The sequence below is a fragment of the Cardiocondyla obscurior genome, linkage group LG09 (assembly GCF_019399895.1).
Source record: "Cardiocondyla obscurior isolate alpha-2009 linkage group LG09, Cobs3.1, whole genome shotgun sequence".
Classification (NCBI taxonomy): Eukaryota; Metazoa; Arthropoda; class Insecta; order Hymenoptera; family Formicidae; genus Cardiocondyla; species Cardiocondyla obscurior.
Window position 1 is genome coordinate 4,661,180 of NC_091872.1, and position 25,778 is coordinate 4,686,957.

Genomic DNA, 25,778 nt, shown 5'->3' on the forward strand with positions numbered 1-25,778 from the left:
AAATTGAAGGGTGCATTTTATAGCTATTATTGACTTCACGTAACTGTTAAAGGGGATTTGCTTCTTCCTCTTCCTTGTGAGATATATTGGTCACTATTCCGTGAATTATGTGCTTATGACTTGTACTTCTTTCCGTAGATATCATTCGTAAGAGTAGTCAGTGAGAATTTCGACATTGATTCTTTTTCTAAAAACTTTTATAACATTTATTTATACTAATTCAAACGGCAAAGAAAATCTGATTACACTAAAATTTATTAGAAAATTTAAATAGCTCTTAAATGAATTTGTATTTATGTGTAACAATTCGTATATGAAGTTTTTATATATTTTATAAATATCTGGGTAGAGAAAATACAAATATTTATAATTTACTATATAAAATTTACATGGTCAAAGTTCGAAGCATGTTTAAATATGCGACCGATGTTCTAATTACCTAAAACGTTTAATAATTAATTGCACGTTATTACAATTTGACGTTTATTTTTATTCAAAAGTTATATTTTAAATTTTAATTATACTCACAGCGCCAAAAGTCTGGATGGACATATGAAATATCTTTCCGGCCGTGATTTTGATAACAATTCTTGACCGTACAATTATTAAAATGAGACTGCGAACAGTTTTATGCGGCAATTTATACCAATTTGTCATATAAGCTACTTCACCGACTTTTTTACACTATCACGAAATTAAATCCGTTAATTTAATCGTGAAAAACAATTATGTCATTAACGAATTGATGAAAAAAAAAAAAAAAAAGATGACAATTACCTGATCTGTCACAAGTTCGCCAATGAAGCAGAATATAAAGATATTAAACATCATCGATGTCAGTACCATGATATACGATATCGTATTCATACCCTTATCATGCCATTCCTGGAAAAACACACAAAGTAAAAAAGTTTAATATTTAAATAAAAAATAACGACGGACGATTTGTCATATATTCACCTTTCTCAAATTTTTATCGTACCGTAATGGTGTAATATCCTAGCATGCACAAGTTGAATGTACATCCCACTAATTCTACAAAACATATCTGGCGCATAATTGTTTCCAATTGCGAAAGAAACCTGTAATCGATATATTTCTGCAAATATGTTATATTTAAAGAAACATTATAAAATAATCCTTTCGTAAAAATTAATTAATAACATTCAAGAATTTCTTGACGATTTTTTGAAACAAGCAGACTTACATTTTGCAAAACAAATTTTACACGAGAACATACAGAAATCAATAAAAATTTACAAAATACAGGTGCGTTAAATTAAAATCAAATTAATTGTGATTTTACTCAGAATCGTCGTACCTTAACGCTCGCAAATGATGCTCCACGATGTTTGCCAGCCCCAGCTGGAGATCTTGTTTTTCGGAGACAAATTTTTCAAGACGCAGCATAACTACATTCAGCTGACCGGAAGCGTGCATCGCGAAAACCGCAGCGAGACCGCACGCACCGATCGTAATATTATTTACCACGAGAATCGAGAGACATTGCAACGCGAACGTAATCTCGTATATTGGACTAAGTCTTGTGTCCATGATCTTGTTGAAAGCCGGACACGGTAAGCCACCCGTCTTGACCGTCTCGTTGCCAATTATTATGGCGATCCGTGACATCGCCGTCGCTATATTGAAACAGAGAACACCACCTTGCATGATAAATGCGCAAACGCCCGCTATAACGCGCCCAACTCGCGCGTTCTTGAGCATCACTTCCCGATCGTGCTCTTTCTTCGCCATCCTCCAGTCGGTCTCCATATGCTTTATAGACCATCGTATCCGTTCGTTATGACGTAGAAGCGAAGAGTAATTGATACCACCCATAAGAAGGTGGCTCGTAGGTCCTATGGCTTTGAGTTTTAAATGGAAATCCTTCGCTTCAAAGAATATGTACAATATTGAAGGTACTGCGGTGAAAGTTATTAAAGAATAGCACATTAATCGTAAAATATTCATTAGGGTATTTTTGATCGTCGAGTTGGTCTTCAACTCCGGCCAGGCGCCTATCGATCTCAAAAACCAACGATTTAATTGCAAACTGTAATCATTGTCTTTCTTGTAAACGTTCACGGTGATCTCCTCAAATTCTTGCGGCATAGTCGATTCACGGAAGGCGCGCTGGATACTGAGCATCACTACTGGATAGGTTTCTCAACAAAGCGGTAGTTTTGCCAGCGCTTGCGCGGACACGATACGAGAGAGAACAAATTATTCCGTCTAGTTGAGACAGAACTAAATCGATAGCTATAGTGGACGAAGTACATTGTACGAAATCACGGTGTATTGCATGGGACATTTAAATACAACTCGTGAGACAGCTTCGTCGACAAACGCGACCAATTTTGCGTCTCTTTAACGGATAAGAAATCTTAACTTCACAAAAAATCGCGTCTTATTTCTGTTCTTTTTAATTAAATCTTTTAATAAACGCGTCAGTTTTTTTTTTTTTTTTTTTTATTGTAAGATTTATTTCTGTTTTTCTAGATGTATTGAATAACTAATTGACAATTATTTAATTAACAATTTCTATACATAGGGCAAATTTTTACGTAGTTAGTGTACGCAGCATGTTTAAGTAGGCGACAGATGTCTTCACTACCTGTCGATGAAATAATATAATTTTTATTATACTCACAAATAGATATAACATAGAATGGTTGAATTCACTCACGTCGCCAAAAGTACTGAGGGATAGCTCGAAAAAATTTCCAGCGGTAAGTTTGATTGATGTATTAGATACCGCGATCATCAATATGAGAGCGAGGCCTCTTCTTTCTTCCATACGATGCCAGTCGATCATATAAGACACCATACCAACTTTCTTGCACTGTTTACAGGATTGCTTTTCTTATATTTTTATTATTTTTTTTTATTTAAAATATAGTTTAGGCTTAATGCCGTTAAGATCTACTTTTCTACAATAAATACTAAATTTTACAAAATTTATTATTAAAATTAAAGTATTGTTTTTTACTGTAAAAATGTACTATGAATTTTACGAGATTGTGCTGTTAACATATTCATGAATGTACTGCAAAAACATATCCGTGCATATTGTGTATTTGTAAAAACTTGCAATTAAATCAGCATTGCGGAAGAGTAATTTACCTGTTCCGTTACAAGCTCGCCAATGTAACAGAATATAAAAATATTAAACGTGAGGGACACAAGCAGAACCATAAACGTTATGTAGCGTGCAGGCTCTCTAGTCTCCCATTCCTGTAACGTAAAAGAATCTTAAATTCCGGAACACGTTGCGCTTACGTAGTTGCGAATCGAGCATTGATTTCTAATATTACTTGTATACTGAAAAACAGATATGGCATTTGCTGCGGCGACGGCATCTAACAAACGCGACTTTTGCATCGTGTGCGTCGAGTTTCACATGTGCCGCATATATTATATACCGCGCCGGCCGGTTTGCCGAAGACTGATTTTTCCTCCGTTCTGTTATCTCTTGTCTCTGCCGCCTATGGTTACGTACGCTAGCCGCTGTCGCCTCAGAAAACGCTATATCTGCTTTTCGTTGTACGTGCCGGTGCATTTTTTAGGCGCGCACCTTTGCTAGCACGATATGCGTACCGTCATAGAAAAATATCCAAGAAGACACATGTTAAACGTACATCCTACTACTTCCACGAAGGATATTTCGCGCAGTACTTTGTCCGTTAGCGATATAAAACTGGAAGATAACGGGGCACGTTATCGCGTAAAATTAATTTCACACGAAAAGCAGTGATTTCGCTAAGTGTCCCTAAACAATTAAAAATAAATTGAAGCGCTATGTTGAAACGTACACGTTGAAATGCATTGGGGCGCGAAGCCAGAGTCGAGAAATAGACTTACCGGAGAATTTGTACGTGCTGCTGCACTATCATCGCAAGTCTTTCGTCCACGTTGTTGTACAAATCTTCCCGTCCGTCCACCAAGTGCTTGATCCACTGAATCAAGACTTCTAGCCGGCCGTAAGCATGCATCGCGAAAACAGCGGCCAAGCTGCACGCGCCAGCGGTGACGGAGTGCGCGATAAATCCCGATATGCACTGCACCCAGAAGAGAATCTCGCTTATGGGGCTATATCGCGCGTCGACGATCACTTTCGCGATCGGGTATATTAATGGCCGATACGTCAGATTTTCTCTTTCGTCCGTGATTTTGCCGACGCTAAACGGCAGAGCGAAATAATAAAACACTGCGCTGCCGTACATAAAGAACGTACAGATCACCACGAGGCGACGTCCGAACTTCGCGTTTCTGATCATAATGTTACGATCCCCGTAATATTGAGTGTTCATCCAGTCGTTTTTTATATGTTGGACACCGCTGCGGATGTCCTTCTCGCGAAAGATCAACAAGGAATATTTCATAACGGCCATTACGCAAAAGCTCAGCGCCCCGGAGAGCTTCAGGATAAGATACGTGTCGTTCATTTCGAGCACCATGTACATAGCGGAGGGTATGAAAAGGAAACTGATCAAACTGGTGCACGTTACATTTATTATAAAGTACGCGAGTCTCCCTATCCAAGAAATATCGGTCGATTTCGGCCAGACGCCGATCGGCTTTAGTAACCAGCGGTTCATCTGAATGCTTAATTGCACGTCTTCCGTGTGATCTCGTATGCTCGCGACAGGGTTCATTTTTCCGATTACGGTTTCGCCTGCCATTGTCGGATGCCGAAAGCGCGACGATTACTGAGTGGAATGCGCGAGAGAGTGAAGTCAAACGCGCGCCGCGCGTCTGCGCCATTCAGGGTGACTTCTTTTCTAAGAACAGGGGTGATCAGACAATTGGCAGGTTACAAAGGGTGAACTTTCTAATAGCGATTCTTAACTTCCGTGAAAGGGTTCCGTAAAGTTTTCCCGTGTAATACTACACGTGCGTTTATGAAATATGAACAGAGCGGATCTCTTTCTTCCGCAGGAATACCTTCCGCGATGTATCGAGGGGAATTGCAAACCTTTTTTTTTTTTTTCTTCTTTCCTTGCGCGAAAAACTATGCTGTACTACGTGAAAGGATACAGTTTTCCTCATGTAATGTTCACATAAACATTTGCCAAGTGATCAGACGCGTGATCGTATTTAATTTTTTTTTTTTTAAACAGTTACATGTTTTAATTACATCTTTGGAATTATAGTTCAAGTGTTACACCGATACAAAATACATAATTGTGATTTTATTTTTATGCGAACGTACATCACGTCGAAACTGTTGATAGATCAATTTTAACATGACTTGTAAAAAGCTTAATCGCGATAACGATTTCTTTTTTTCACAAATTAATGCCAATCTATCATCTTTGAAGTAAAACTTTTTTGTGAAAATTTGTCAGCAATATTTGCTTTAGATTATTATCATAAAAAAAATTTTATTAATTGCCGTGGCATTGTATATCGTTGTTGGAAAATTTTTTTATATCCTTTGTATAAAAAGTATTGGCTGACAAGATAGAAACTGATTGTTTCTAGATTTCTTGTTCGCAAAGTGGACATACGACCGTAACTGATAGATGAAAGTACGGCGAAATAAGTTTGCATTATGCTCGCTCTCACGTTTCAGCCGCCGCGATAAGTCTATCGTAGCACGTTTAAACGTTCGGTACGAAAGATTGCGTGCACGTAATTTTTTGCTGACAAGAGATAATTACAGGGTAGAATCGATTTGCGTGGGCCAACTTTTAGCAGTGAGCGATTGTTCTTGTGTCAGTCATAGGTCATACATCGAGGAAAAAATTGTAATTGGATTTGGCCTCAACTATGATTGTACAATATTTTTAACGAATAACATCATGACACGATAAATATAATCGAGCCAACTATATTTATAGTTAGAAATACATTTTTTTCTCACTTCAAAAAATATTTTTTACACATCTAATATTTTGCAGTATTTTATTTTAAAAACTAAAAATTTTTAATAATGTCATTATATATTATTATAATCGTGTATGATTATGTAATGAACTTTCGGAGGAGATTGAAGTATGCCACCGACGTTTTAATGATCTACAAAACGATTAAATAAACGTAATTTAATATTGCCAAGTTAGAATAAAATACATTTTTTCACTTACATTACTGAATGTAGGTAGGGACATTTCTATCATTTTGCCCGCCGAAATTTTTGCTGGAATATTTGAAACCGCCATTATCAGAATTAAAGTTCGGGCTCTTTTATGAGGAAGACGATGCCAATTAGTTGTGGACGTCATTGAGCCAAGTTTTATACTCTGTCGCAATTAATTAAACGTTTACTTTTTTATTTTTTTTTACGAACGCTTGCAAAGAACACGGTCTAATTTTTCGCAGCGTGAATATCAGCGCTTAGATACCTGATCTGTCAACAGTTGACCAACGTAGCAATTAGTAAAAATGGAAAAGGCGAAAGATGTAAGTATCACAGCCATAGTTAACATGGCTGTAGAATCGCTACTTTCCCATTCCTATAAAATTAACACTGTTACAATATACAAGACTTGAAAAACAATAAGTATTTCGATAAATATTCTAATAATAATTTCTAAAATAAAAAAAAATAAATTTAATTGTTGCATAATTAAATTCAGATAAAAGTAATAAATTATTCGACATGGTTACCATAATAACGTAATACCCAGTGAGGCATAAAAGTATAGTACAGCCGACTATTTCAACTAACCAAACATATCGCATACTTTCCTCTACTTGTTTTAAAAAACTGTAAATAAATTATTTTAAACAGTGAACATGTAACAAAATTAATCAGGCGTTTCAGAAAAATCCGTCCGATATTGCTCATCTTTGCAAACTCACCATTTGACTTTTATTTGATGCTCCACGATGTCGGCTAACAATATCGCGACAGGTCGGTCATCGGGCTCCGGTATGTCGTTGAGATGCTGGAGCTTGTCCATTAGCACGCTTAATTGTCCGCAAACGTGCATGATAAAAAACGCGGCTAATCCCGCCGCCCCGCACGTTACCGAATACGTGAGTAGCCCCGCGAAGAATTGTAGGGTAAAAACGATCTCGTATGCTGGCGAGGTTTGTTCGTCAAAGCCTAAAAAGTAGCTCGGGCAGGACAGAGCCCTCACGGTTGTGTTCATCGGCGTGAGCATTCGTCCCTTCGAGAGCGGCACGATAGTGCGATAAGATAGTCCACCGACGTACATAAAAGTAGCGGAAATAATCGCGAATTTTCGGCCTATTTTGGCCTTGCCCATCATGGCTCTTCGATCCGCTGAATCGACCGTACATTTCCAGTCTTGCCGCGCTTGTTTCAGGCACGATTGAATCTCCCTCGTGTGGTACAGAAGCAAGCTGTACTTCACGCAACCCATCCAGCAATTTAGTATCGGCCCGAGTAATCTCACTCTACGTTTGAAGTCGTGCTCTTTTAAAAACACCAGCATTAAACCCGGCACGATGATAAACGCGAATAAAAAATAGCAAAAGGCGATTTGTAAGCGGGTAAAGATTATTTCCGTGACGGAAGCGTGACGCGAAATCGGCCACACGCCGATCATTCGAAGGATACCGCGAGTCACTTGCACTGCGTAATTGTAATCTTTTTCGTATCTATTTACTTTTAATAAATCTTTCATGATCAGCTTTATTTAACGTTTTCCCTTGTATTTTTAAGTTAATATTTAATACGCGACTGAAATTTAAACCGCGCTTCTCACGCTTGTTTCGGTTTTTTTTGGGGTCGAAGATTTTCGTTAATAGCGTTTCCGCATTTTCGGGTTTGCGGGTGACAGTTGGTCAGCCGGGACCAGAAGCTCGAGCATGACTGGACATATGTATGTGATAACGGGTGGTCTCTCTTTCTGCGGTAAGAACAGGATGCCCCGCGCTTGCGTGCATAAAACGTCTGCGCATAATGAGGGGGTTATACGAAAGGGTTTAGCGAATTTTACGTGCCATACTGTCAAATAAATGCAACGTTACAACAGATTACTGTGCGATGCGTGCATCACATACGTGCCACGTGATAACATTTCAAAATTACGGATCAGAAAAAAAAGAAAAGTAAGTCAGATGATATGTGACATATTACTAGGTAAACAGTATATTGTGGCAAGTAAAATATCGCGGTTTATAATATACATATACGTACGTTAACGTTTATAAAATAAAATATTAATTTTTTATTTATTAAAACGACATTTATTTTTCTCTCTCAATATAATATTAAATAACTAATTAACATTTATTTCCAATTAATGATTATATTAATTTATATAATTTGGAGAAGATTTATGAAGTCAATGTACGCAGCATGTTCAAATAAGCGACTGACGTTTTAACCACCTGTTAATTTAATAAAGAATGCATAAATTGTGTTCTCGTAAGTGATACGATAGACATTACGTTACTCACGTCGCCGAAAGTACTCAGAGACAGTTCCAACAGATTGCCGGCGGTAAGTCTGACCGACGTGTTGGACATTGCGATCATTAATATTAGGTTGAGGCCTCTTCTTTCTGATAAACGGTGCCAGTCGATCATGTACGTTACCTCGCCAACCTCCTTACACTATTGACAGGATTATTTTTTACGTGAACAAATAATACTTTACTTCGTTTACGCAGCTAAGAACTATATATATATTTTTTATTTTATTATTATTAAAATTCCATGTTTGTTATATTATAAAAATATTTTATATTAAGATTTATTAAGATTTTACCTTTTCGCCGACAAGCTCGCCGATGTAACAAAGTATAAAAATATTGAACGTAAGAGATATGTACAGGACAATGTACGTCACGTAACTTGTCAGCTCTTTACTCTCCCATTCCTGGAACGTAAAGATTCCTGTATTTTACGTCACGCAATATTTGTTAAAATCCGCGAACGGTGATCTTCGATATCGCTTGAAAGTAGCGATGCGCCTCTGCGTGATACATACTTTTCATATCGTTATGCGTACCATGACAATATAATATCCAAGGAAACACATGCTTAATGTACATCCTACAATTTCCACGACAGATATTTCACGTAGAATTTTGTCCGTTAGTGATACAAAACTGTAAAAAAACGGCCATCGCGAAAAGTATTAAACGTAGAATATATTTATAAATAAAATGTCATTCGACATTATCAGTTAAAATTAATTAAAAATTAATTAAAAAATAAATTTTAATATGATACAACGGCATACATGTCGAATGTAAGAGACATCCACGTTGTAGCGCGCGGAGAATGACTTACTGTAAGATTCGAACATGCTGCTGTACTATCATCGCCAATCTCTCGTCCACGTTGTCGTATAAATCTTCCCGTCCGTCCACCAAGTGCTCGATCCATTGAATTAAAACTTCTAGGCGGCCGTAAGCGTGCATCGCGAAGGCAGCTGCCAGGCTGCACGCGCCGGTAGCGATAGAATGTACAATGAAACCCGACAAGCACTGTATTAAAAAAAAAATCTCGCCGATGGGGGTGTATCTCGTGTCGATTAACACTCTAGCGACCGGGTACATTAATGGCCGATACGTCAAATTTCCGTCTTCCTCTGTAACCTTTCCATTATTAAACGGGAGAGCTACGTAGTAGAATGTGGCACCGCCGTACATGAAAAATGCGCAAATCGACACGAGCCGCCGGCCGAATCTCGCGTTTCTGACCATGATCGCCCGGTCATTGGGATGCTGAGTGTTCGTCCAGTCGCACGCGATGTGCTCGATGCCGCTGCGAATGTCCTGCTCGCGGAAGATCATTGAGGAGTATTTAATTACGGCCATTATACAGAAATTTAGCGGTCCGGTGAGTTTCAAAATATTGTACGCGTCGTCCATCTCGAGCACCAAGTACATTGCGGAGGGTACGAAAAGGAAGCCGATTAAACTGACGCAAGCGACGTTTATCATAGCGTACGCGTATCTCTCTATATTCAATGTTCCCCTCGCTTTCGGCCAGGCACCGAGCGGCTTCAGTATCCAGCGGTTTAGCTGGATACTCAGCTGCAGGTCTTTCTTGCGATCGTGAACTGTTAAGAGCGGATTTGCTTTCTTCATGATGACGGTTTCATTCACGGTTGCGAACTCGGCGGTTACTGATGACCATTGCGCGAAAGCTCGAGTGCGGAAAGCGGCAAATGCGGCTGCGCTATTCCACGCGACTTCCTTCCTGGGAAAAGGGGCAATCATGCGACCGACAGAAAACAAAGGGTGAACTTTACAGACGCAATCCGCGATTTCCGCGTAAGGGGGATCAAGATTTCCTGATATGATAACGCACCTGTTCGTTCGTGAATTATAAACGGGAGAGATACGCATTCCTCGCGAAGATATTTTCCGCGGACTTGCGAAGATTCGCCGGTGTTTCCTCATTACGCAGAATTAAATAATAAGTAAGGCACGATAAAAATAATTAAAAAAATATTAATGAATATATATTTTTTAATCAACGCTTTAGTGAATTTTTATCAATTTTTTTTTATTTATTAAAGACGTATATATTTTTCTCTTTTTTCTCGATCGGATAACTAATTGTTTAACGGCAATGATTGTATAAATAATTTTTACATCTTGTTACTTTTACTCTCGTTATTAATTTTAATTAGTTAACGTGCGTAGCATGTTCAAATAAGCAACCGATGTTTTAACCACCTATTATTGGATAAACAATATATAACAATTTATAAGTCATACTGCTCGACAGATACGATAGACATCGATATTTTTTTACTCACGTCGCCGAAAGTACTCAGGGACAACTCGAAAAGATTTCCGGCTGTAAGTTTGATCGACGTATTGGACATAGCGATCATCAATACGAGAGCGAGACCTTTTTTCTCCGACAGGCGATACCAATCGATCATGTATGATACTTCGCCGATCTTTTTGCACTGTTTACAAGATTTCTTTCTTATTTTTTTTTGCGCGAAATACAAGTACAATTGCATCGCTACTTTAATATAACTTTTAATAAATTAAATTAAATTTATCACAGCTGCAGACGAATTTGACTGAAGGATTTTTACCTTTTCGGCAACAAGCTCGCCGATATAACAGAATATAAAAATGTTGAACGTAAGAGATATAAGGAGAACGGTGTACGTGATGTAACTCGTAGTCTCTTTGCTCTCCCATTCCTGGAACGTAAGGATAATTATGTTTGTGGGCCTGTTGTAATCGCACATCGTTCTCCAATATCGTTTCGGAGAGACTCGTTTCGCGTGGTACGTACTTTTTGTACGATATGCATACCGTGAGAGTATAATATCCGAGAAAACACATGTTTAACGTACATCCTACAATTTCCACGACAGATATTTCACGTAATACTTTGTCTGTTAGCGATATAAAACTGGAAGATAACGTGTGCGTTATTAACTGGACAACGTATCATAGAAAGGCGCGAGATTGATAAATGAAAATGAATATTAGTTGTCTCTCTCTTTCTTTGCTCATATGTATAGTATAATTAAATTTTTTTTTACACTGAAAAAAAATCTAAAGAGTTACGAATCTCTGTTTGAAAAAGACTCACCGTAAAATTCGCACGTGCTGCTGCACAATCATCGTCAATCTTTCGTCCACGTTGTCGCATAAGTCTTCGCGACCGTCTACTAAATGTTCAATCCATTGCATTAAGACTTCCAGTCGGCCGTAGGCGTGCATCGCGAAAACGGCGGCCAGACTGCACGCGCCGGCAGTAATAGAATGCGCTATGAAACCCGACAGGCACTGAATCCAAAAGAAAATCTCACTAATGGGACTGTGCCGCGCGTCAACGATTACTCTAGCCACTGGATAGACAAGCGGGCGATACGTCAGGTTTCCGTCGCTTTCGGTAATCTTGCCTTTACTGAAAGGCAGGGCGAGATAATAGAACACAGCACCACCGTACATGAAAAATGCGCAAATTGCGACAAGGCGCCGGCCGAATTTCGCGCTTTTAATCATGATGACTCGGTCGCCATTATGCCGAGTGGTTATCCAGTCGCTCTCAATGTGCTTGATACCGCGGCGAATATCGTTCTCGCGAAAGATAAGCGAGGAGTACTTGACAACGGCCATTAGGCAGAAGCTCAACGGCCCGGAGAGTTTAAGAATGTGGTACGTGTTGTCCATTTCAAGCGCCATGTAGACGGCGGAGGGTACGAAGAGAAAGCCGATCAGACTAGTGCACATTACGTTCACCAGTCCGTACGCGTATCTCTCCGTATACGAGATCTCGGTTAATTTTGGCCAGACGCCGATCGGCTGCAGTATCCAGCGGTTTAGCTGGACGCTTAGTTGCATGTCTCTTTCGTGATCGTCAGCCACTGTGGCGGGATTCGTTTCACTCGTTACTGTTCTTAGCATTATTGAAATGGCTAAGGTTCGATCATTACTGAGAGAAACGCGCGGAAGTTTGAGCGAATACAGCTAAACCGCGCGTTGCGTCTGCGCCGTTCGGCATGACTTCCCTTCTAGGAAAAGGGCGATCAAGCGATCGGCAGAACACAAAGGGTTAAACTTTGCAGACGCGATTCTCGATTTCCGTGAGAGGGAAAAAAAATTTCCTTGCGTAATACTGTACTCGTCTGTTCGTGAATAATCAACGGAAAGATTTACATTCTTCGCTGAAATGTTTTCCGCGACTTATCGAGTCTGTCAATGCTTCGTAAAGTATTATACCAGTAGTAAATGTTATCGCATTTTATGCAATGCATTGCTTAAATTACAAGTTATTTTGTGTATATAAAAAAAAGTGTTTTATAACACCAATCGAGTGAATTATTTTAAAATATTATAAATATATTAAGAAGTACATTATTTTGTCGCTTTAGACATTTAAAGCATTAGTGATTTATTAATATAATAAAGTATAAAGCAATTATAAAAATGTACATACCATTTAAGACGGTAAATCTAAGCTTTAAATAATCATATTAAGTAATAAATTAAGTAATAAATAAAATAGTGCGATATTACACACTTTATTTAAGTGCAAGATTCTTTGAATAAACATATTAGTATGAAGTTTACGTACTGATTCATGAAAGACTTAATATTACAGTGTGTCACTCCGAAATATAGTATTATTATAATCCAAATCGTATTTTCTTAAATAGTAAACGTTCGTAGCAAGTTCAAGTAAGTGAGAGATGATTTAATAACCTAATGTTTTTAAAATATTACGTCGACATAAATTATTAAGCATAATAAACTTTTTATTTTATTACGCGTTTATCTTCTTTTTTTTTGTAAAAAAATTAAAGATATAAATTCCAAAAAACATTTATAGCACATAATTTTAATTTTTTATAAATTTGTCGATTGCCGTTAATAAATATGTATTACTTACGTCACCGAAGCTGCTAATGGACAATTCAATAATATTTCCAGCAGTAAGCTTGCTCGTTGCATTAGACATAGACATTATCAAGATGATGGCAAGACTTTTCTTTTTTGGTAGGCGATACCAGTCGATCATGTATGAGCTTTCACGTACTTTTGTGATCTGTCATAAGATTTCTGTTATGGACGATTATCTCGAAATATTTATAAAATTATTTATTACATATTATCGTTTAGATGACTTGCATATAACAACGACGTTTTCAAAAATAATTGGTCTACCTGTTCTTTTAAAAGTTCGCCTATATAACAAAATATGAATATGTTGAATGTTAGCGAAAGGAGAAGCGTAAGATATGTTAAGCCGTTTACGGGTTGTTTAAAATCCCACTCCTATAATATACACATAAAATTTATAATTGCCGAACGAAAAGTATTTAAAAACAAAGAATTTTGTTTTTTAATACTGTTCAAGAATATAAGATTTATGAAACTGTTACGTCAAATAAACATGTACCGTCATGCAGTAATATCCGAGGAAACATATATTCAACGTACATCCCACGATTTCAATCAGAGATATCTCTTGCAACAAAGTCTTGGTTACCAATATAAAGCTAAAAATGAAAACAAAAATGCGTAGAATATATTTTAGCAAAGTTTTACTTCGTAAAATTTACATTTTACGACGCAGTATTTTTATTTTATTTTTTCTTTTTTAAAGACTCGCTTTTGAGTTATCTTTTTAAAGTAGCGCCACTTTTAACAAACAATAATACAATTCTTTAATGCTCGAAGTCACACTTACTTCACGATGCGAATATGTAATTGTATTATCTCAGCCAGTCTCTCGTCCGTGGTATCGTTAACGCCTTCTCGGCCATCAACTAAATTGTTTAACCACGACATGAGCACCTGCAACTGTCCGCAAGCGTGCATCGCGAAAAGGGCTGCCAGGCTGCACGATGCGATCGTGATTGTACTGCCGATACTGGCTGCAGATAGCTGAATGAAATAAAAAATCTCGTTGACGGGACTACGACGAACGTCGACGATTACTTTAGGCACTGGGAACACCAGCATTCGATAGGTGAGATTGCTGTTCTCTTCGACGATTTTTGGGCGAGATAACGGTACCACCACCCAGTAGAAGAATACCCCACCGTACATGAAGAAGTTACAAATTGCCACCAATCGTCGGCCAAAGCTCGCGTTCTCCAACATGATCTTTCTTTCTTCCGCGTACCTCACGCTTCTCCAATCTTGCTTAATCCAGTCGAGGCATTTGCGTATGTTATTTTCGTGCAGAAGCAGGGCGCAGTATTTCATAACGGACATAAAAAAAAAGCTAATCGCGCTGCTGATTTTTAATCTAATGTAGGAGTCGTTGATCTCTAGGACGATGAAAATTAACGTGGGAATTAAAAGTAAGGCCAGCAGCGCGTAGCAGATTATATTCAGCGCTCTCTGCCACAGTGTCTCGATCCACGAATTTCTCGACGGCCAGGTGCCGATTATCTTCATCACCCAGACGCTCAGTTGCATGCTGACTCGAAGATCATTTTTGTAATTCTGATTGTAGAGCTTGGGATTTTTATGGATGTTGAGATAATGGAACGGATTCCCCATTGTTACAGAATGGACGATTGATAAGGACTGACTCACTGAGCCACGAGCTTATCGCCGACGTGATTTGCGCCTGCGCTACTTTGTATAAGTTTTCTAGGAAAAGAGCGATCAAGCGATCGGCAGAACATAAAGGGTTGAACTTTCTAGACGCGATTCTCGATTTCCGCGAGGGGAAATCAAGATTTCCTCATGTGACACTGCACCCGTCTGTTCATGAATTATCAACGGAAAGATTCTTCGAAGAGATGTTTTCCGCGACTTGTCGAGACGGACTGGAAGTACTTCATTGTTCCGCGAAAAATAGAAATCAAATTCGTTGTTCTCCTCTCTCTGTAATATTCTTATTTTTTCTTTTCTTTTTTCTCGTTTGTGATACGTTCGCACAATTATAAGCGACGGGCAAAAGTTGCGAAACCTGCTAGTTTCTCATGCTCTCGCGCGTGATTCACCTTCGCCTCCGCGGTGCTTTTGCCGTGGTGCAGTAAAAAGTTCGGTACAAAGGGTTGCATGTGCGCAATTTTTTTTTTGTCGTTATAATTACAGAAGAGAATCGATTCACACGAGACGGCCTTTCGTACGAGCACACGCGGTCTTGTGTCAGGTCATAGCAAGTCACGACTTACGCGAATCATTAATTAAGACGGTAATGATTCTCTTGCAGTGACTATAATTTTAAAAATTAAAAATCTTTAGCTGTAGCTCTAAATGTAAAGTACGCTTAGGAGCCCTTTCGGATTTCCTTGAAGCGTAATATTTAAAAAATACGAAAGAATTTATTGCGATTATAATTACATATTAATTTTATTATTAATATACCGTGTCGTAATTATTCGCATTTAAGCTGAAGCATGGACAGATGCATGTAACGACAAATACTCTCTTCAGTAGAAAGTAAATGCCTATCGTGCTTGCGTGCGTAAAACATCTGCGTATAATGCCGGTTTGGTTGAAAGGGGTCAGCGAATTTCACGTGCCAAATTGTCGCATAATTGCATTGCTGGCGAGCAAAGACATCAAATTGTCGTGCTATGCGCGGCATCGTAAAACTTTGTAAGGTTTAAACTTCCAAAACGTAAAGGGTAAGGTCAGGTGTAATTTGCCATATGTTGTTTGTGCCGCGTAAGCAGTATGTCACGTAAATAATATATATAATAACACACGTCATACGTTACTTTTTTTTTACAGTTAGAAAACTCATTGCAAAGATACGAAGCTCTTTAATGCTAGATTACACACTTCGATTAATTTATTCGGAGTGCGATCACCAGGATTTGTTGAATAAGTATATTTATACGAAGTTTACATACTGCTGTTTCGTGAAAGATTTAATATTATTCCAGAATACTATTATTATCCAATATTTTCTCAAGTAGTAAACGTTCGTAGCAAGTTCAAGTAAGCGACAGATGATTTAATAACCTATTGTTTTGAATATAATTATATCGTTATATTTACGATTATTATTTTGATCATAGAATGCGACAGATTTTTTTTATTTCATTGAAGGTTTATTTTTATTATTATTTTTTTAATTTAATTAATTTAAAGAAGTCATTAATAGAAATTAAAAAATTTTTTTTTTAATAATTAAATTAATTTTTATTATACGTAATACTTACTACATGGATACTTACGTCACCAAAGCTGCTAATGGATAATTCAATGATATTTCCAGCAGTGAGTCTGGTGGTGGCATTCGACATGCATATTATTAAGATGATAGCAAGACCTTTTTTTTTCGGTAGTCGATACCAGTCGATCATGTACGAACTCTCACGTACTTTCATAGTCTGTCAGAAGATTTTTGTTGTTGGTGATTATTTCGAAAAATTTGCATATTTTACGGCGATCTGTTGAAAAATAACTGGTGTACCTGTTCCGTTAAAAGTTCGCCTATGTAACAAAATATGAATATGTTGAATGTTAGCGAAATGAGGAGTATTAAGTACGTTAAGCCGCTTACAGGCTGTTTAAAATCCCATTCCTATAATAAATTTACAAAATTTATAATCAACAGGTAAATAATATTAGAAAGAAATTATAACATCTTTGATATAATTAATAATATAAAATTTATGAACATAATTATGTCAAATAGATGTGTACCATCATGCAATAATATCCGAGAAAACATATATTCAACGTACATCCCACAACTTCAACCAGAGATATCTCATGCAATAATTCTTCGGTTAATGATATAAAGCTAGAAAACGTACGAAACAGAATACATATCTTTTCTTCATAAACTTTTTAATTCTTGCAATATTTTTATTAAAAAAAAAAAAAAGAAAGAAAAAAATTCTTTATAATTCTCTGACAATTAAATTACTTAAATAATTAAAATATCGATATATTCAGATACCGCGTGATAAATCAGTATTTTAATACATTCAACATTACACTTACTTCAAAATGCGTACGTGCAACTGTATTATCTTAGCCAACCTTTCGTCAGTAGTATCGTTAATGCCATCTCGGCCGTCGACTAAATGGTTCATCCACGACATGAGCACTTGCAGCTGACCGCAAGCATGCATCGCAAGGAGAGCTACCAAGCTACACGCGGCTACCGTGACATTGTGGCTGATAAAGCCAGCTGATAACTGGGTGAAGTAAATGATCTCGTTAATGGGACTGCGACGAGTATCGACGATCGTGCCGGGCACTGGAAACACCATCCTCCGGTACGTGAGATTGCCGTCCTCTTCAACGATTTTCGGACGGGTTAACGGTACCAGCACCCAGTAGAACAAGAAGCCGCCGTACATAAAAATACCGCAGACGATTACCAAACGGCGACCGAAGCTCGCGTTCTCCAGCATGATTTTTCTTTCCTCCGAGTATTTCACGTTTCTCCAGTCGCCCTCGATGTAATCGACGCATCTGCGTATGTCGTTCTCTCGCAGCAGCAAAGCGCCGAATTTCATCGCCGCCATGAAGAAGAAGGTGAGAGCGCTGCCGAGTTTCAATTGATTGTAAAAATCCTTGATCTCCAAAAAAATAAACATGCCGCTAGGAATCATAAGTAATGCGAGCAGCACGTAGCAGATTACGTTCAACGCTCGGTACGACAGCGTCTCAATCCAGGATGAATGACTTAACGGCCACGTGCCAATTATTTTCATGACCCAAACGTTCAGCTGCATGCTAACCCGTAAATCATTCTTGTAATTCTGATTACACGGCCCGAGCTTGTCGAGAATGTTAGAATAATGTGGCGGGTTGTCCATTATCGCAGTACGAACGATTACCGAGTACTGATAGCCGCGAGGCTTCGAGCGTCTTTCCAGCCTGACTTGCGCTTGCGCTTCGTATCCTTCTTGGAAGAAAAAGGGAAATTGTGCTGAGGTTTTTTTAGCGATTAGCAATTATAAACTTTCCGCGGTTATCTGAAAAGAACCACGTGGTGCTTGGGGAGTCGTTTCCTGAAAAGTGTATCTTATAATAGCTATCATGTTCGTTGACATTAAGGGAGACAACACGTAAGTTATACTTAGACTAGGTTTCGTTTAAAAAAATCACGAAGAGAGGAGAGATGTTATCGCGTGCGGGCTGACGGATGTGCGTTAGTCTTTGCGATGTGTTTACCGGAAAGAGGGAACGTGCGTTTCCCGTAGAAAAAGAAATGTGCTTCAAAGTAGTTTGCGGCACGGGCTGTAAGAAGATCTGATAATTAAAAATGGAATAAAATTTGTATAGATACTATTTAAGTTTTGAATTACAAATACTTGATCTGCAGAATGTAACAAATTTTCTCATATACGGTGTAATATTCACGCAATTACAGAGTGACTGTCCGTAACAAATTTAAATACGCCATCGCGGTTCTAATAACCTAAAAGTTAAATAAAATTTATTTGCATCGATACAAAATGTTAATTTGTATGCAATTTTTAAGACTTTATTAATGAAGTAATTCTTAAAAAAAAAAAAAATGTTATTAAGCACGTTACAGTGGAAGCTATTGATTATTATTATTATTATTATTATTGCAGTATGGATAAAATATGTGGCTGCTTACGGCTCCAAAGCTGTTGAACGAAAGATCGATTACTTTACCCGCCGTAAGTTTCGTAGAATATCTGGCCATGGCGATTACTAGGACGAGACAACGAGCTTCTTTACTAGGCAAGCAATACCAATCGATTGTGCAGAGAGTTGTATTTACTTTACTCCCCTGTTAGGTAAAGTGTCACAAGTTTGTGTTCATTAGTATTTTATTTCCAAACGATTTAATTTTTTTTTTATATATTATTTATTATTCTTTAATTTCCAGTATTTTATTTCTACTTTTCTTTTGGTTAATAATATTTGTGAACGCAATTTCTGATATTTCTACATCTTACCTGAGTACTTAAAACTTCCCCAATGTAACATAATATAAAAATATTAAAGGTAAAAGATGTGAGCATTATGGCATACGTCGTGAAGGATAAGGCGTCGTTTCGTTCCCATCCCTAAAATGTATTATTTTATTTGAAACGTTTTGCGGCAGCTGCAAAAATTCTACGTACAGTTTCGCATAGAACTAAATGTACGTTAATAAATATTAATTCATCGCTCGGGTTGTGGGCGCACCGTTATCACGTAATATCCTAAGAGACACAGTATTAAAGTACTTCCGATAAATTCGATAAAACACATTTCCCCTACGACGTCTTGTATTTGATGTAAAAATCTAAAATTTAAGATTAATCGTTATTATTATTTCTAAAAATATAAATTACAATTTTTTTTTGAAGTTATAACATTTTTATTTATAATATTGTAAGGTTAATTTGAAAAATACATTTAGAAATTTTTTAAATTTAATATTTAAAATACGAGTACATAATCAAGTCCAGAAAGCAAAATTATTAATTATAATTTTGTACGAAATTTTTATATATCGATATGAGATGGAAATTTAAACAGTGGGAAACGTGTTACAAATTTAAGTCACTCACTTACGTATCCTCACGTGGTGTATGACAATCGCCGCCAGTCTTTGAGTAACGGCATGATCTTTCGACCGTCGATCCTCGCTCGTTAAGTTCTCCAGCCAAGTGGCCAGCAACTTGAGTTGTCCGCAAGCGTGCAAAGTGAACAATGCAGTCGTTCCGCAGACGCTGGTCGTCACGAGGTATATGACGATGCCGGTCACCAAATGCATCGAAAATACAATTTCGTAAGCGGGGCTTTGCTGTGGATCAAAAAAAATAAAATAATGCCCCTGCACCAGCGGTCTAATCGTCACATTTCCGATAACGATCGTGCTGCGCATTATTGGCGTGATTAAACGGTACGTGAAGCCACTGGTGAACAGGAATATCGTGGCGCAAACGATGATGAAACGCCCGGTCTTCGCCTCGTCCAGCATGATTCTGCGGTCGTTCGTGTCCCGTACATTACGCCAATCCTCTTGCAAGTGTTTCATGCATATTCTGATACGATCCTCTCGTAGCATTAGCGTACAGTACATAGCGGGCACCATGCTGTAGAAGCAGAGTGCGCCGATCATCCTGAGCCGGGTCTTGAACGAGTCGAGGATTAGAAACATATGTAATATCCACGGTATCAAATTAAACGACAGCAGGAAGCAGCACGCGGTTCTCAGAAATCCTTTCAGAACTCTCGTCTGCATCCGGGATTTCTCCAGATTCGGCCATACACCGATCAGGCCCATTATCAGTTTGTGCACCCGCACGGTGTATGTAATGTCGCTCTCGTAGTTAGAATTCCATGAATTTATTCGTTCGATCATAGTATACGTATGGACGAACCGGAAGAAAACCCGATTTTCTTTCTCACTAGTTTGCGATGCGATCGCACGATTACAACTGGCGGGCAAAAGTTACGAAACCTGCCAGTTCGTGTGACCCAGGTTTTCGCGTCTGCGTGAATCACCTTCGTCTCCGCGGTGTATCCGTCGCGGCGCAGTAAAAAGTTCGGTACAAAGGGTTGCATGCGCGCAATTTTTTTTTTTTTGCCTGTACATGATAATTACAGAACGGGATCGATTTACGCGAGACAGACTTTCGCAAGAGTACGAGCGGTCTTGTGTTAGGTCATCGCGGACTGTGAGCTTTATCGAACAGTCACGCAAACTGTTAATTAAAACAATATTGAATCTCTTGGTGGAACAAATCTTAAAAAAAAAAAAAAAAAAAACGAAGCGATTTAATATTTATGAAAGGGAGAAGTTTGAGATTAAAATTAGAAGTGTTGGTTGTTTATCTCATTCCTTCAAAAACAAAATAATATTAATTACAATTGAACACTTGTACTATATTTGATAATTATTTTGTCGCCATTACGTGAAGTTTCGAAGTATATTGAAATACGCCACCGACGATTTAATGATCTACAAAAGTACATAACGGACCAATAATTTATTACTGAAGAACGAAAGTGAGACGAGCTCCGATACTTACGTTACTAAATGTAGGCAGAGACATTTCTACTATTTTGCCTGCTGAGATTTTTGTCGGAATATTAGAGACTGCCATTAGCAAAACGAAAGTACGAGACGTTTTGTATTGAAAGCGGTACCATTTCGACGCGGCTATCATTAATCTAACTTTGATGCTCTGCATTATAATTATTAATTAAGTGCACATTTTATGAACGATATTGAAAACGTTGATATTTAATTTTTATAGTATAGAAACACGTGATACCTGATCCGTCAGCCGTTGTCCTACGTAACAATTAGTGAATAAAGCGAAAGCAAAAGACGCAAGCATCACAGTCATAGTGAACACATCTGAGAATTGATTGTTCTCCAATCCCTAAAAAATTAATACATACAGATATTGAAATTAACGAGATAATAATTAGCAATAAATACCAACGTGAATTAAATTTTTACGCGATATAATTAATAAAATTCTCAAAATTATTATACTCGTATAAAAGTCGATCGTAAAGTATTTATATTACCATAATAATGTAGTACAACGAAAGGCATACGAGTATTGCAGAATCAGTTACTTCTGCTAGCCATACATATTGCAAAGTTGTCTCTACTTTTTTAAGAAATCTGCAAACAAACAATTTATCTCCGTAATCAAATATTTTAATTAAAAAAAAAAAAAACAAAAAAAAATTTGTAAGCTCACTTTTTTATTTTATTTTGACGCTCCACAATATCAGCTAGCAGTATCATGACAGCTCGATTATTAGACTTCGGTACGTAGTCTAGACTATGCACCTTGTCGACTACAATGCTGAGCTGTCCGCAAACGTGCATGACGAAAAGCGCGGCCAGCCCGGCTATCCCGCATCTCACTGAATAAGTGATCACCCCGGCGAAGATCTGCAGGGTGAAAATAATCTCGTACGCTGGCGAGACCCCGCCGTCGAAAAAAACGAAATAACTCGGGCAAGCCAACACTCTGACCGTAGTATTCATCGGCGTGAGAATTCGGCCTTTCGAGAGCGGTATCAAAATGCGGTAAGACAACCCGCCGATGTACATAAAAAGAGCAGAGTAGATCGCGAACTTGCGACCAGATTTCGCATTTGACAGCATTATTCTGCGATCGTTTTCGTTGACCGCGTCATTCCAATCCTGCGAGACTTGATCCAGGCAAAATTGCACCTCCCTCGCGTGGTACATAAGCAGGATGTACTTCAGACAAGCCATTCCACAATTTATGATAGGCGCAGTTAATCTGATTCTACTTTTGAACTCGTGCTCCTTCAGGAATATCCGCAGTAGCCCCGGCACGATAAGAAACGCAGTTAGAAGGTAGCAAATGACGTTTTGTGTCCGGGTCATAATTCTTTCCACGATGGAAGCGTTGCTGGGAATCGGCCACACGCCAATTAATCGTAAAATTAAACGAGTCACTTGCACGGCGTAATTGTAATTAGTATTTTGTTTACTCGTTTTTACCGGACTCTTTATAATTAGCTTCATTTCATATTACTCTCTTCTTTTATATACATAAATTTAAGTTTGACACACGATTTAATTCCCGACCGTGGACTTCGCGCTTTGATATTGTCTTTTTCCAGTCTAGGCTCTTTATCAATTCTGCGATAGCGTTTTCGTATTTTTGGCTTACGACTGACAGTTAGTCTAGTCGAGCTAAAAACTCAAGCATGGGACTGGACAGATGTTTATGACAACGGTGGTCTTTTTTTTTTTTTTTTTTTTTTTGTTCGGTAAAAGTAAAGTGTCTAGCGCGCTTGCGTATGTGAAACGTCTGCGCATAGTGCCGGGTTAGAGGCGAAAGAGGTTGGCAAATTTTATGTATTAAATTGTCAGATAAATGCGACGTCGACGGGCAAAGAGAAGAATAGCCGCGCGGCGCTCGGAGTCACATTTTGCACATTTTTTTTTTTACGAACGTACCAAAGAGAAGCGGATCAAGTGCGATATGTGCCGCACGTAGCTCGTACCGCGTAGACAAAATACCGTGTAAGTAAAATATTAACACACGTTGCACATCGCTCTCTTAGTTAGAACACCAGCTGCAAGAAAATTTCTTTAATGTCAAGTGATATGCATATAAAAATGTACAATGGGTAAAGGAATTCTGTAATTCTTATGCTTGCGTTGACGTCGTACTAACTATCGTGCTATATACATTTAACTGTAACTCATAGACTTTAATATCCCCGATTTCCTACAGACGAAACTCTTCTTGTTTTAACGAAGCGCAGCTTTAAATACTGGTTGTACGTAATATATTCAGATATGCGACCGATGTTCGCACAATCTAAAAAGTAATTGCATATTCTATTGTATATTCGTAATGACGATATGAACTATTAAATGATGGGAAAGAAATTAATTTTTTTTTAAATATTTTTTTAATTTTTTTTTTTTATAACAATGTAGAAATACGTGAAGCTCACTTACGGCACCAAAACTGTTAAGAGACAGGTCCATAAATTTTCCCGCGGTGATTTTAATAGGAACGCTAGACATCGCAATTATTAAAACGAGACCGCGAGCGGTTTTGTGCGGAATTCGATACCAATCGGCAGTACAGAAAGTAAGGTACATTTTCGTGCTCTATAATACATTATAATGAATAAATCTTTCTTGTTGATTCGGTAAGAAATACTAATTAGTACCTGATCTGTGAGAAGCTCCCCGATGAAACACAGTATAAAAATATTAAAGATGAATGTGAAAAGAAGTATAGCGTACGTTAGCATGGATACTGCATCATTACTTTCCCACTCCTGCAAAACAAGCGTTAAAAAAAATATCTGCTATCGATTTAAGCCGTTCTAATACTTTTTTTTTTTTTAATTTATGTTGAACATGTTCATTATATTTCGCGTACCATTATTATATAATATCCAAGAAGGCACAAGATGAACGTGCACCCGACTACTTCCACCAAACATACGTATTGCAAAATTTCTTCTACCTTGCTTAAAAAGCTAAACGGCGTTAGTAATATTTTATTTTTAATAATTTACTGTTTTTTTAGGTTTATAATTAGCAGCGATTATTGAAATTTCTTGAGCGCAATTACGACTAGGGTGATAACGTTACCTTTTTATTCTGATATGCTGCCGCACAACGGCCGCCAGTTTCACGTTCGCGCTTTTATCAGAGTACTCGATGTTCGTAAGAGTCTCCATTTTAGTGATGAGAATTTTTATTTGACCACAGGCGTGTAGAACTAGAAGAGCCGCCAGGCTGCAAGCTCCGCTGGTTACCGAGTACTGCACGAATCCCGAGATAAATTGAATCGAAAAGATAATCTCGTAAGCCGGCGTCTTTTGCGGGTCGACGATTACATAGTAACCGGCGAAACCTAGCGGTCTGATCGTAACGTTTTGCGGCGTGACAATAACTCCGCGTGACAACGGCACGATCGTGCGATACGAGAACCCGCTGCCGTATACGAAAGCCACGCAAAGAATCGCGAGACTGCGCCCTATTCTCGAATTGCCCAGCATGATCTTGCGATCTTCTATCAAGTCCGTTGTACGCCAGTCTTCTTCGATGTGCTTAATGCAATCCGTAATTCGGTCGCTCCGCCAAATCAACATCATGTGCTTCAGCACCGCCATCAGGCAGTTGCACATCGGACCGATCATCTTTAGGCGGCGACGCGCGTTCGATTCCTTAAGAAAGATCTTTAGTATTCCTGGTATAAAAATGAAGTAAAGCAGGGCTTGGCATAGAACTCGAAGCATTTTCGTCTGGACAATTCTGATATAGGACGAGTCACCGGGCAACGGCCATACGCCGATTAGATTTAGAACGCCGCGCGTTACGTGCACAGTGCGCTTGATGTTCTCGTCGTGAACGATATTCACGTGCATGTCTCGAGAATCTTGTTAATCTTTACGTCGCCGATAGAGAACTAATCGGGCAGCACTGTCATGAAGCAGAATATGTGAATGACGCTGCGCTTGCGTCTTCGACGAGAACGGAAGAAGGTGAGGGATTGACGACAAATATAGAACAATAGATTGTTACCCGCAATCTTTTTTTTCTTTCCCTCTTGTAAATTATGGGAAAGTTACAAAAGTTGTTGGGGTTGACGTTCGTGTTCGAGAAACAGGGAGTACCGTGACGGGAAGTCTGGCGACTTTATAAAACGCGAGAAAAAATAGTAAGCACGGTGAAAGAAAGCCGTACATGACGTATTGATTCTTTGATAGTAAGTTGATCACTTCATGTTCAATGAAATATATCACTTTTCTTTAGAAACATAAAATAAGCTTTGCGACAGACAGTTTGTATTAAATTTTTACATTAACTTTTGCAAATTTGACACAAGTAAAAAAAAAATTGTAATTAAAAATTAAACGCCCAATGACGTCAATCGTCATTTTAAGTAAAATTTAATTGAATCGTAGATTTATGTCTTGTAACATTTTGTTTTATTCAGGATAAGT

The 25,778-nt window shown here is 38.1% G+C and overlaps 10 protein-coding genes across 13 annotated transcripts; all 10 read right to left on the reverse strand.

Annotated features, from left to right (window-relative positions):
• Window positions 1-371: 371 nt before the first annotated feature.
• On the reverse strand, window positions 372-2,415 carry LOC139105829 (odorant receptor 82a-like). Its single transcript, XM_070662128.1, has 5 exons — window positions 1,322-2,415; window positions 983-1,082; window positions 778-885; window positions 529-684; window positions 372-439 (listed from the first exon to the last, which is right to left on the reverse strand). Exons 1-5 carry the CDS (start codon window positions 2,146-2,148, stop codon window positions 386-388), a joined length of 1,245 nt encoding a protein of 414 aa, XP_070518229.1. The 5' UTR covers window positions 2,149-2,415; the 3' UTR covers window positions 372-385.
• LOC139105814 (odorant receptor 4-like) lies at window positions 2,416-4,952 on the reverse strand. Its single transcript, XM_070662111.1, has 4 exons — window positions 3,862-4,952; window positions 3,598-3,697; window positions 3,124-3,234; window positions 2,416-2,842 (listed from the first exon to the last, which is right to left on the reverse strand). Exons 1-4 carry the CDS (start codon window positions 4,680-4,682, stop codon window positions 2,561-2,563), a joined length of 1,314 nt encoding a protein of 437 aa, XP_070518212.1. The 5' UTR covers window positions 4,683-4,952; the 3' UTR covers window positions 2,416-2,560.
• A 230-nt stretch (window positions 4,953-5,182) lies between these two features.
• LOC139105832 (odorant receptor 10-like) lies at window positions 5,183-7,605 on the reverse strand. The gene is made up of 5 exons (XM_070662131.1): window positions 6,808-7,605; window positions 6,613-6,712; window positions 6,348-6,458; window positions 6,090-6,245; window positions 5,183-6,021 (listed from the first exon to the last, which is right to left on the reverse strand). The coding sequence occupies exons 1-5, from the start codon at window positions 7,596-7,598 to the stop codon at window positions 5,968-5,970; spliced, it is 1,212 nt and encodes a 403-aa protein (XP_070518232.1). The 5' UTR covers window positions 7,599-7,605; the 3' UTR covers window positions 5,183-5,967.
• Window positions 7,606-8,220: 615 nt separating this feature from the next.
• On the reverse strand, window positions 8,221-10,331 carry LOC139105798 (odorant receptor 4-like). Of its 2 annotated transcripts, XM_070662088.1 has the most exons (5): window positions 9,214-10,331; window positions 8,930-9,029; window positions 8,687-8,797; window positions 8,377-8,532; window positions 8,221-8,307 (listed from the first exon to the last, which is right to left on the reverse strand). In XM_070662088.1, the coding sequence occupies exons 1-5, from the start codon at window positions 10,329-10,331 to the stop codon at window positions 8,254-8,256; spliced, it is 1,539 nt and encodes a 512-aa protein (XP_070518189.1). In that variant the 3' UTR covers window positions 8,221-8,253. The 2 variants fall into 2 exon arrangements, with proteins under 2 accessions (XP_070518189.1, XP_070518188.1); XM_070662087.1 differs by having other exon boundaries at window positions 8,239-8,532.
• A 168-nt stretch (window positions 10,332-10,499) lies between these two features.
• Window positions 10,500-12,311, reverse strand: LOC139105800 (odorant receptor 10-like). 2 transcript variants are annotated; one of them, XM_070662092.1, is made up of 5 exons: window positions 11,494-12,311; window positions 11,211-11,310; window positions 10,985-11,095; window positions 10,694-10,849; window positions 10,500-10,610 (listed from the first exon to the last, which is right to left on the reverse strand). In XM_070662092.1, the coding sequence occupies exons 1-5, from the start codon at window positions 12,309-12,311 to the stop codon at window positions 10,557-10,559; spliced, it is 1,239 nt and encodes a 412-aa protein (XP_070518193.1). In that variant the 3' UTR covers window positions 10,500-10,556. The 2 variants fall into 2 exon arrangements, with proteins under 2 accessions (XP_070518193.1, XP_070518191.1); XM_070662090.1 differs by having other exon boundaries at window positions 10,985-11,310.
• A 664-nt stretch (window positions 12,312-12,975) lies between these two features.
• On the reverse strand, window positions 12,976-15,345 carry LOC139105816 (odorant receptor 10-like). The gene is made up of 5 exons (XM_070662113.1): window positions 14,098-15,345; window positions 13,807-13,906; window positions 13,572-13,682; window positions 13,297-13,452; window positions 12,976-13,109 (listed from the first exon to the last, which is right to left on the reverse strand). The coding sequence occupies exons 1-5, from the start codon at window positions 14,916-14,918 to the stop codon at window positions 13,056-13,058; spliced, it is 1,242 nt and encodes a 413-aa protein (XP_070518214.1). The 5' UTR covers window positions 14,919-15,345; the 3' UTR covers window positions 12,976-13,055.
• A 55-nt stretch (window positions 15,346-15,400) lies between these two features.
• LOC139105802 (odorant receptor 10-like) lies at window positions 15,401-18,152 on the reverse strand. Its single transcript, XM_070662094.1, has 5 exons — window positions 17,328-18,152; window positions 17,025-17,124; window positions 16,792-16,902; window positions 16,553-16,708; window positions 15,401-16,337 (listed from the first exon to the last, which is right to left on the reverse strand). The coding sequence occupies exons 1-5, from the start codon at window positions 18,149-18,151 to the stop codon at window positions 16,284-16,286; spliced, it is 1,245 nt and encodes a 414-aa protein (XP_070518195.1). The 5' UTR covers window position 18,152; the 3' UTR covers window positions 15,401-16,283.
• Window positions 18,153-18,663: 511 nt separating this feature from the next.
• On the reverse strand, window positions 18,664-21,296 carry LOC139105804 (odorant receptor 4-like). 2 transcript variants are annotated; one of them, XM_070662098.1, is made up of 5 exons: window positions 19,868-21,296; window positions 19,500-19,599; window positions 19,268-19,378; window positions 18,943-19,098; window positions 18,664-18,756 (listed from the first exon to the last, which is right to left on the reverse strand). In XM_070662098.1, the coding sequence occupies exons 1-5, from the start codon at window positions 20,662-20,664 to the stop codon at window positions 18,703-18,705; spliced, it is 1,218 nt and encodes a 405-aa protein (XP_070518199.1). In that variant the 5' UTR covers window positions 20,665-21,296; the 3' UTR covers window positions 18,664-18,702. The 2 variants fall into 2 exon arrangements, with proteins under 2 accessions (XP_070518199.1, XP_070518198.1); XM_070662097.1 differs by lacking the exon at window positions 18,664-18,756 and having other exon boundaries at window positions 18,878-19,098.
• LOC139105805 (odorant receptor 33a-like) lies at window positions 21,173-23,504 on the reverse strand. The gene is made up of 5 exons (XM_070662100.1): window positions 22,022-23,504; window positions 21,843-21,942; window positions 21,581-21,691; window positions 21,335-21,490; window positions 21,173-21,264 (listed from the first exon to the last, which is right to left on the reverse strand). The coding sequence occupies exons 1-5, from the start codon at window positions 22,822-22,824 to the stop codon at window positions 21,214-21,216; spliced, it is 1,221 nt and encodes a 406-aa protein (XP_070518201.1). The 5' UTR covers window positions 22,825-23,504; the 3' UTR covers window positions 21,173-21,213.
• Window positions 23,505-23,525: 21 nt separating this feature from the next.
• Window positions 23,526-25,199, reverse strand: LOC139105820 (odorant receptor 10-like). The gene is made up of 5 exons (XM_070662118.1): window positions 24,421-25,199; window positions 24,206-24,305; window positions 23,991-24,101; window positions 23,773-23,928; window positions 23,526-23,629 (listed from the first exon to the last, which is right to left on the reverse strand). Exons 1-5 carry the CDS (start codon window positions 25,197-25,199, stop codon window positions 23,576-23,578), a joined length of 1,200 nt encoding a protein of 399 aa, XP_070518219.1. The 3' UTR covers window positions 23,526-23,575.
• Window positions 25,200-25,778: the final 579 nt, after the last annotated feature.